Source organism: Cydia amplana, chromosome 22 (assembly GCF_948474715.1).
Source record: "Cydia amplana chromosome 22, ilCydAmpl1.1, whole genome shotgun sequence".
In the NCBI taxonomy this organism is placed as follows: Eukaryota; Metazoa; Arthropoda; class Insecta; order Lepidoptera; family Tortricidae; genus Cydia; species Cydia amplana.
In genome coordinates, this window is record NC_086090.1 from 4,617,676 (window position 1) to 4,627,980 (window position 10,305).

A 10,305-nucleotide genomic window follows, 5' to 3' on the forward strand; every position below is an offset into this window, starting at 1 on the left:
ATGCAAACATTTTGAGTCACAATTACATATTATGAAAACTGTTCGGCAACAAAGCATAACGTTTGCTAAAGTATAGAGATATTACATAAATAAATAGGTATAAGATATACTTATTTTTTTGTTGAACAGAATGAATGAATATTGTCAATCAAATCAGACCCATGATAAAATAAAATATTTTGTAATCAACTAATGCTCAAAAAAAGGTCTTCGTGTTTAACAACTTTCCAAGAATACATTTTAAATGTTAAATGTAACTTAGTTTTTGGTTATTTTTTATTGTGTAATTCTTCTTTTTAGGCAGTTGCAACAGATATTCGGTATTCGGCCGAATAGTAGGCAACATTCGGCCGAATGCCGAATATTCGGCAAAGTGGCCGAATAGGCCGAATATTCGTGGCATCTCTACTAACCTAACATCCATCCTTACTAAGCTTTGGGTTGCGACTTACATCGAGATTGGTTCTTAAGTTCAGTGCTTACTTCTCTATACCTATTTTTTTTGTGACATTCCATTGGTAAAGGTACCGTTTGGCGGTTGGCGTTTCGTTTACGCTGTTATTAACAACGCTCTAATTTATTACCAATACGGTACATATTAGGGTCGCACTGTTAGTGCTTGAGAAAGGAGACCTAGGCTCTCCGAAACATGTCGCGCGAGTGACTTAAAACAAGTGAGTCTAAACAGTAAAATTATTCAATGTTAGCATGTCTCACAACAGTTTAAATTCGATTAAATTCGAATATTAGGGTGGTATTCAATTTCCTTGTCCAATGTGTATTTGCGTCTCACATTTTGCTTAGTAAGAGAACATAAGCGCCGGCTGCTATTAGGTACCTTTATCTGTGGAACGTCACATTTATTTATGTAATCGTTTATTTAGTTTTTGCGTCATATTTATACACAATTTGTATAATTCTTTATGAAGAGATTTCTAGTGTGTATAGTGTGTATATCTGATAGGTACACAAAAACGTTTTAAGTTTTCCATTTGTTTTGCAATTATTCACCAAAAATAGGAATAGACAAATATGCACTGCGGGTACTTACAGAACTTGTGGAAAAACTCAATTACAGCCTTTATAAATTCGATGTTCCTAGGTCAGACGAAAACTTTGTTTTAAAGCCATTTTACTAAGCCTTTATCAAGCACTTTCAAAATTAATTCAATCATAATTATTTTGTCGGCCATACACAGATATTTCTTGTTTTCCATAGTCACACACAACGCTGGTTACCAGTTAAATTAAATTAAGCCGATATATTTCACAACCTGAAATTAGAAATTACGCTCCAGCGTTGCATTAATCATGCAATCATCGAGATCCATAACATACGAAATTTAACCCTTTCTTATAGTTCGTTTTTTTAGCATTGGAAAGAAGGTCAGCGATCTCGACATGTCTATTTATTAAAAATCATAATTGAAAAATAAGTCACAGCAAATATGTTAGAATTATAAATCATATACGATCTTTTACATTCTTTTGCTTTCATAAGTACCTAATATAAACTTTTTAGTGTTTTTCAATTTTTTTAATAATAATATAAAGACACGTCAAGATTGTTTACCTTCTTTCTAATGCTAAAAAAACGAACTACGAGGGGTGTTCAAAATATTCTCGGTATGAGAATGAAAACAAACAAGTACGAAAAGTTTGATATTTTTATTTTTCAATATACTCCCCCCCTATGTTCATACACTTAAAAGATCGATCAATTATTTTTTTTAATCCCTCGTAAAAATATTTTTTATCTTTCGTGTAAAAATGCTCCTCCACTGCCGCCTTCAATGCTTCATCGTCAGAAAATTTATACATCGTACATATAGTAATAAAGGTGTTAATTAAGTGTTTCCACAAGCTTCCCTGGGCTACCTTCTGGTGGACCCTTGGACCCTAAGGTCCTCTACCACAGCCCCGAGGACTTACCGCCGGGAGGGTTCCGCACGCGGACCGACGTCTTCGTGTCCAGACCTTCGACCTCCTCTGCAAAAGACACAAAACGCACAAGTTATTTACAAAATATTTACCATATCTATTATGTGCTAGCGACCCGCCCCGGCTTCGCACGGGTTAATAAATTATACATACTTCCTCTTGAATCACTCTATCTATTAAAAAAAACCGCAACAAAATCCGTTGCGTAGTTTTAAAGATCTAAGCATACATAGGGACAGACAGACAGCGGGAAGCGACTTTGTTTTATACTATGTAGTGATTTTTTAGGGTTCCGTAGCCAAATGGCAAAAAACGGAACCCTTATGGATTCGTCATGTCTGTCTGTCCGTCCGTATGTAACAGCCATTTTTTTCCGAAACTATAAGAACTATACTGTTGAAACTTGGTAAGTAGATGTATTCTGTGAACCGCATTAAGATTTTCACACAAAAATAGAAAAAAAAACAATAAATTTTGGGGGTTCCCCATACTTAGAACTGAAACTCAATTTTTTTTTTCATCAAACCCATACATGTGGGATATCTATGGATAGGTCTTCAAAAATGATATTGAGGTTTCTAATATTATTTTTTTCTAAACTGAATAGTTTGCGCGAGAGACACTTCCAAAGTGGTAAAATGTGGGACACCCCCTGTAACTTCTAAAATAAGAGAATGAAAAAACTAAAAAAAATATATGATGTATATTACCATGCAAACTTCCACCGAAAATTGGTTTGAACGAGATCTAGTAAGTAGTTTTTTTAATACGTCATAAATCCCCTAAATACGGAACTCTTCATGGGCGAGTCCGACTCGCACTTGGCCGCTTTTTTGTTAATTATATTTCTGAATGTAGAAAAACCCACAAAAGGAGGGCAGCACCAGTCGTGCGACTAGACCAGTGTTTTTCAATCTTTTTCATTACGCGACCCCCTTAGTATGTACAAAAGGTTTCGCTTGTGTATTGCCTTACAGCTAGTAGAGGCTTAGGGGGTCGCGACCCACAGTTTGAAAGCATTGGACTAGAGGAGAGAGAGGGATGGCTCACTGGTGAGGGAGAAGGAAGAGCTCTGCAGGTTCCGCTGTCCGGTTTCTCGCATCTTGCGTCCGGTGGGCGTGCTGCAGCCAGATGACGTCACTGACAACCCCTCCAAATGACTATAATGACCCTTGGCTGCTAAAAGGCTGCTGTGGTGTGGTCCCACAGTTCCAAGGCACAGCCCTTACCATGTCAGGGAGTATTGGGATCCTTGGTGTCGACATCTCCAGTGACGTCCAATTCCGTAGCCACCTGGAAGGTAAGGCTAAGCTGGCATCGAAAAAACTCGGTGTGCTCAATAAAGCGAGGCGATACTTTACTCCGGGGCAAAGACTGCTGCTTTATAAATCGCAAGTCAGACCCCATATGGAGTACTGCTGTCACCTTTGGGCAGGAGCACCTGGATGCCAGCTTGGACCCTTCGACTCAATCCAAAGGCGCGCTGTACGAATCGTCGATGATCCCAAACTCACAAGCGGTATTGAACCTTTAAGTCTGAGGCGAGACCTTGCCTCCTTATGTGTGTTCTACCGCTTGTACAATGGGCTGTGCTCTGAAGAATTGTTTGACATGATGCCAACGGCAGCTTTCTATCACCGCACCGCTCGCCATCGGCAGGGTGTTCATCCACACACCCTAGAACCTAAATGGTCGCGTACTGTGCGGTTTAAGAGGAATTTCCTCCCGCGGACGCTCCGGCTGTGGAATGAGCTCCCTTCCGAGGTTTTCCCGAGGGTCTACGGTATGGGGTTCTTCAAAAAAGGAGTGTACATGTTTTTAAAAAAAGGTCGGCAACGCGCATGTAACACCTCTGGAGTTGCAGGCGTCCATAGGCTACGGTGACTGCTTACCATCAGGCGGCCCGTATGCTTGTTTGCCACCTATGTGGTATTAAAAAAAAAAAAAAGGTTGTCGACCGCTGGCCTACAGAAGAGAGAGAGGGATGTCTCACTGGTGAGGGAGAAGGAAGAGCTCTGCAGGTTCCGCTGTCCGGTTTCTCGCATCTTGCGTCCGGTGGGCGTGCTGCAGCCAGATGACGTCACTGACAACCCCTCCAAATGCTTGTTCAGCGCCTCTGCAAATAAAATAAAAAAACCGGTCAAGTGCGAGTCGGACTCGCGCACGGAGGGTTCCGCACCATCAACAAAAAATAGAGCAAAACAAGCAAAAAAAACGGTCACCCATCCAAGTACTGACCCCGCCCGTCGTTGCTTAACTTCGGTCAAAAATCACGTTTGTTGTATGGGAGCCCCACTTAAATCTTTATTTTATTCTGTTTTTAGTATTTGTTGTTATAGCGGCAACAGAAATACATCATCTGTGAAAATTTCAACTGTCTAGCTATCACGGTTCGTGAGATACAGCCTGGTGACAGACGGACGGACGGACGGACAGCGGAGTCTTAATAATAGGGTCCCGTTTTTACCCTTTGGGTACGGAACCCTAAAAACTTATTGACAGATGAATCGTGCCATATCCATTTTTGAGCAAAATCGTTTTTAATGATTTCTAAACTAACAAAAAATATACTATAATTGACACTAATCGGTTTATGAAACATTATATTTTTCGCAAAAGTGTGACATATCCAATACTTTTTTGTCATATCATACATTGTAAGTTCAACAATCACTCATCAAACCGTATATGGCAATAATAAAAATGCTTTTATTTCATGATCACCACTACATTCACAATATTTGTATGGTACCTACTAGAAATAGTAAACATATGTGCCTAAATGATAAATAAGTTCAATATTTCCTAAATGTAAAACTTTTCGAAAAACAATTTTTTTTCAGAAATCAGAAATCAGAAATTTATTTGCTTAAAACACGGTCAGTACAAAGGTATACAGAGGTATTAAGTTCCACATGCTTTGTCAGTAGAGACATGCAAATATTCACACTTATTCTAGTAACTAAACTATCTTTACGAAACCATAACTCAATACATTAATTAACATTTAACATAGGTCCTTAATAGCTACGAGCAATTTCATCTCTCTTCAGGAATTCGTTAACAGAGTCATAGAGAAATAAGTAAGACAAGAGTGCTCACTCCATACATCAGTTAGACTATTAATTTCAGTGTCTACATCTAGCATCGAGTAGCGGAACTATCAGTACTGCTACTTGACAATAGATGTAGCACCGACCGGAAAGTCTTATGCTGTTGAGATAAGACTTTCCGGTCGGTGCTACATCTATTGTCAAGTAGCAGTACTGATAGTTCCGCTACTCGATGCTAGATGCTAATAGTCTTTTTGGTACTAAAACTGATGTATGGAGTGAGCACTCTATGTATTTTTTTCTCTATGACAGAGTAGAAGCATTCCTCCAGCAACCATATTGAGAGTTTTCTTTTCAGTTCCCTTAAGGACAAGTTTCTGAGACTATTCGGAACAGCATTAAATAATCTAATGGCCATCGGATAACAACTGTTCTTAATTTTTTTTTTTTTTTTTCAAAGGTACATAATAATTTTTATAGTTCCTCGCCAAACTGCTTAACATGCAGTTTGTTGGCGAGACAGCGCTCATTTTTACAGTTTTATGCACTTTTATTGCATGTTTTGCTTCTTTTTGCTCTCCTGTAAACCAATGTAAGTGGCGTATGGCACAAACGTATGCTCACCCGACGTGAATGGCAGTGTAACTTGTGTTGTAACTTGTAATACAAGTGGAAGTCCCTTTCTAACCAAAGCTGTCAAAGCTTGTATTACAAGTTACGCTTTTAAGAAACGGGTCCCAGATGTGCCTATTCCTTTTTATGACACTGAAATACTTACTGTTAATTTTAGAAACCATTGCTACAAGGGACGTTGCGGATGCCGATTTTTTGACATCCGCGGACGCGGATGTGGATGCGGATTTTTAAAGGCTCACATCCGCGGATGCGGATGCGGATGTCAAGATAGTACCATAAAAAACGTCAAATATTACATTTTAGTAATTTTTATTTCAAAAAACCGGCCAAGTGCGAGTCGGACTCGCATTCCAAGGGTTCCGTACATTAAGTCCCACTCACGCTTGACTGCTCATTTCTAATAGGTTTTCTTTGGTTAATGACTAAATTACCTAACAGACTAGCACTTACGCCGATGCTAAGACGTACCTGTACCGACCTGTTCCACATCCGCATCCGCATTAAATCCGCATCGATTTTATGCGGATGCGGATGTTGAAAATAATGCGGAAGTTCCGCGGTTGCGGATGCGGATGCGGATATTCGCAACATCCCTGATTGCTACGTGTATGGTCCAAATATTTTTGTACGAAGGTGGTAGCTGTGAACCGTGAACTGACCGTGAAGGCCTATGGCAATGCATGGCAGTACATTATTAGCTTTTAACCTAGGCCCAAGATACACTTGTAAGTTTTATATACGTACGTAGGGACACAGCTATACTACAGAATGAGAAATGAATATTGTTATCTCATTCTAACAAATAGCTTTATCTCTATTTACGTAAGTAAAACGTACAAGTGTATCTCGGGCTTAATTAATGCACACAATAAATGTCCGCCTACTTCTTCGATGTTATAATTTATTTTCGTACATATTAATTATGAATAGTAGTTTGTGTTACAAGGGATCAAAATGATATATTTCCGTCAAGGGCGTACATTGAATCCTGAATGAAGCGATGGATTCTACAAAAGAATCCCGAACGTAGTAAGGGATTCTAAAGTAGAACCCTGAGCGTAATGAGGGATTCAAGTGTTAACGCCCAAGACGAAATAATTTTGATACCGTGTGACACATACTGCTTTTCACATCAACTATGATGAAAATAAAAAAAATCTTAGTGTTGTCACGATCTGATGCTTAAACAAATTATTTAAGCTAAAAAAATAATGTGCAAAAAAATGTAAAAATAGTGTGCTAGAACAGAAGAGTGTTACTTTGATCCCTCCTAGCAGGGAAGAAATAGTTATTTGTACAACAAGAGATCAAAGTTTGATATTTCTTCGAGTGCTTATTTTGAGTCCCGTGCAAGCGAAAGATTCTATAATAGAATCTAATTTAGAATCTTGAGCGTAGTAAGGGACTCAAAAGCGCACGAGATGTAAATAACTTTGATCTCGTGTAGTACACAACATTTTTCACCTCAGCAGTGAGAACATATTAGAGAACCCGAAAAATTTATTCCTTCTTCATCACTTACCTCTATTCACTCATGTTTTCTTAAGATATACCAACAATTAAATTTTCACCTCAGCAGCTCGAACAAGGGTACTTTGCTACTTAAAAACAGTGAGCAAAATCGAATTTTGCTCATTTTGTCTCACTCAGTGAGCAAAATGCGATTTTGCTCACTGTTTTTAAGTAGCAAAGTACCCTTGTTCGAGCTGCTGAGGTGAAAAAGCTCTTTTCCGAATAGGTGGTGTGAAAAATATATAATATACCTGGTGTGGGCGTCCCGTTGGTGACGCTGACGTGCCTGGGCGCCACGTCGATGTGTAGCGGCTGCGCGGGCGCAGAGTCCACGTGTTCCTCGCCGCCGTACACGTACGGGGAGTTCACGGGGGTCTTCAAGAACTTGCCGTAACCTGAAACACAATAGAAAGTTTAAAAAAAAAATGTTTGATAGAACGTGGATAGAACCATCAGCCCAACTAAAAAAGAAAAGATAATGAACGGATATCGAGGTAACGTGTTCGTTACCGGAGCGGGCCGGAGTAAAGTAGTTTTACTCTTTTACTATGTAATTCTAAGAAAAAGTTTCAGCATTTACCTTCCACTACCAGTGGACTTTGCGAAGCAAGCGAGGTGGGAAATAAGAGAGATATCCGTTCAAAACTACCGTGATGCCAGGGTCGGTTGGACCAAACCGTCTGTCACCGTTAAAGCGTTCCCTAAATTTTACTGTATGGGAAGTTTCATAGATCTCTTCTGCGTGACGTTGATCAGTCTGTTAACTGTGGTTGGTGCAACTGGCCCTTAGAGGTAACCTCAGGTAACTATTCCGCCGACTCGATATCTCGTCACCGGATCTCAGAGGGTTAAACGGACTATTTCTCAAGCCGTGAACTATTAAATGTTACCTTCAACGACTCGGAGCTGGCCATCGTCCAGGCACACTCGTCCGTTCACGATCACGTACTGCGGGCTGCCCACCACGTGCTGACCCTGAAATATATTCACAAAATTATTAATTAAATTATTTATTTCAATTAAAATCAAATTAAATCATTTATTTCACGCCGCGACGGGAGAAAGGAATAGGAAAAGATGTCTTTATAACGATAGTGACTACGACAAAACTTGTAAATGTGTGTTAAAATGACACATTAATTTCTCTGATCTTTATGTTATATACCTAAGACATCTTTATTTATAAAATATAATTGTATTAAAGAATTTTGGAGACTAATATTCCCCTCATGGGCCACCAAATTTGACTTATTTATTCAAAGTCTACTTCGAAAGTTGACTGCATGTTTGTGAGTCCAATTGAACATCTTGTTCAACCAAACTAAACCTTACCTCAAATATATTAAGCTCGACGGCTTGTTTATGCACCGCAGCCGTAATGGCACTCGAGGCACGGGTCCCACACGACAACATCCGCATTCACGGCCACTCGGCCCTAAGCTGACCACAAGTTGAGGGTCTTAGAATTTCACCTACTATTCCCTCACAGGCCACCAAGCTAAAATGAACCTTACCTCGAATATATTAAAGTCGACGGCATGCTTATGCGCCGCGGCCGTGATGGTCCTTTCTAAGCGCGGGTCCCATACAACCACATCTGCGTCACTGTTCACGGCCACTCGGCCCTAAGCCGGCCACAAGTTGAAGGTCTTAGAATTTCACCTACTATTCCCTCACAGGCCACCAAGCTAAAATGAACCTTACCTCGAATATATTAAAGTCGACGGCATGCTTATGCGCCGCGGCCGTGATGGTCCTTTCTAAGCGCGGGTCCCATACAACCACATCTGCGTCACTGTTTACGGCCACTCGGCCCTAAGCCGGCCACAAGTTGAAGGTCTTAGAATTTCACCTACTATTCCCTCACAGGCCACCAAGCTAAAATGAACCTTACCTCGAATATATTAAAGTCGACGGCATGCTTATGCGCCGCGGCCGTGATGGTCCTTTCTAAGCGCGGGTCCCATACAACCACATCTGCGTCACTGTTCACGGCCACTCGGCCCTAAGCCGGCCACAAGTTGAAGGTCTTAGAATTTCACCTACTATTCCCCTCACAGGCCACCAAGCTAAAATGAACCTTACCTCGAATATATTAAAATCGACGGCATGCTTATGCGCCGCGGCCGTGATGGTCCTTTCTAAGCGCGGGTCCCATACAACCACATCTGCGTCACTGTTTACGGCCACTCGGCCCTTGGCCGGCCACAGATTGAAGATTTTGGCCGCTGTGGAGCTAGTTACGGCCACGAAGCGGCACGGGTCCATTATGCCTGGAAGATTTGATAAAAGAGGTTTCAGAAACTGAATACGAAATATGACAGAAAATTTGGAATTATATAAAAATGGAAATAAAGATACAAACCAAGAAAATACTTTGTATAAGGTCAATGTGGCTAATTCCGTCATAGGGACTATTCCGCCTTATAGCGTTATTCTCGAACAACGAACAAAATTGATAAATTCATCGACAAAGCAGTGATTGTTTTTAGTTTCAGCAATCAAAAGCAAATTTTTTTTTCCTACGAATGAAAATGAAAGAAATATACGCTTGTGGCCGGAATTATCCACATTGACCTTGGGTATATTTTGATTGTTTAATGTAATTACCAGTATTGACAGCCTTCTGCCACAGTATGGCCATGCGGTCCTCGACCCCGTTGACCCCGTTGGGGATCTTTGTCCTTGTCGTGGAAGGTGCAGTTGTCACTGCCGATCAGCTGAAGGTTGTCTAATGTAATTACCAGTATTGACGGCCTTCTGCCACAGTATGGCCATGCGGTCCTCGACCCCGTTGACCCCGTTGGGGATCTTGGCGAAGTTGCCCTTGCCCAGCTCCTTGTCCTTGTCGTGGAAGGTGCAGTTGTCACTGCCGATCAGCTGAAGGTTGTCTAATGTAGTTACCAGTATTGACAGCCTTCTGCCACAGAATGGCCATGCGGTCCTCGACCCCGTTGACCCCGTTGGGGATCTTTGTCCTTGTCGTGGAAGGTGCAGTTGTCACTGCCGACCAGCTGAAGGTTGTCTAATGTAGTTACCAGTATTGACAGCCTTCTGCCACAGTATGGCCATGCGGTCCTCGACCCCGTTGACCCCGTTGCGTTGGGGATCTTTGTCCTTGTCGTGGAAGGTGCAGTTGTCACTGCCGATCAGCTGAAGGTTG

At 41.1% G+C, this 10,305-nt stretch overlaps 1 protein-coding gene across 1 annotated transcript; it reads right to left on the reverse strand.

The window, feature by feature from the left end:
- Positions 1-3,120: 3,120 nt before the first annotated feature.
- On the reverse strand, positions 3,121-9,062 carry LOC134658503 (dihydropyrimidinase 2-like). Its single transcript, XM_063514188.1, has 7 exons — positions 9,037-9,062; positions 8,847-8,937; positions 8,657-8,767; positions 8,033-8,117; positions 7,394-7,537; positions 3,935-4,057; positions 3,121-3,131 (listed from the first exon to the last, which is right to left on the reverse strand). Exons 1-7 carry the CDS (start codon positions 9,060-9,062, stop codon positions 3,121-3,123), a joined length of 591 nt encoding a protein of 196 aa, XP_063370258.1.
- Positions 9,063-10,305: the final 1,243 nt, after the last annotated feature.

Excerpts from the sequence above, each read along its gene's own strand:
- LOC134658503 (XM_063514188.1), bottom strand. The coding sequence starts at position 9,062 with ATGCCGTCGACTTTAATATATTCGAG. Across the intron at positions 8,768-8,846 it reads TCGACTTTAATATATTCGAG|GGCCGAGTGGCCGTGAACAG; the intron begins GTAAGGTTCATT and ends TGGCCGGCTTAG. Across the intron at positions 4,058-7,393 it reads CAACGGGACGCCCACACCAG|AGGCGCTGAACAAGCATTTG; the intron begins GTATATTATATA and ends TTTTATTTGCAG.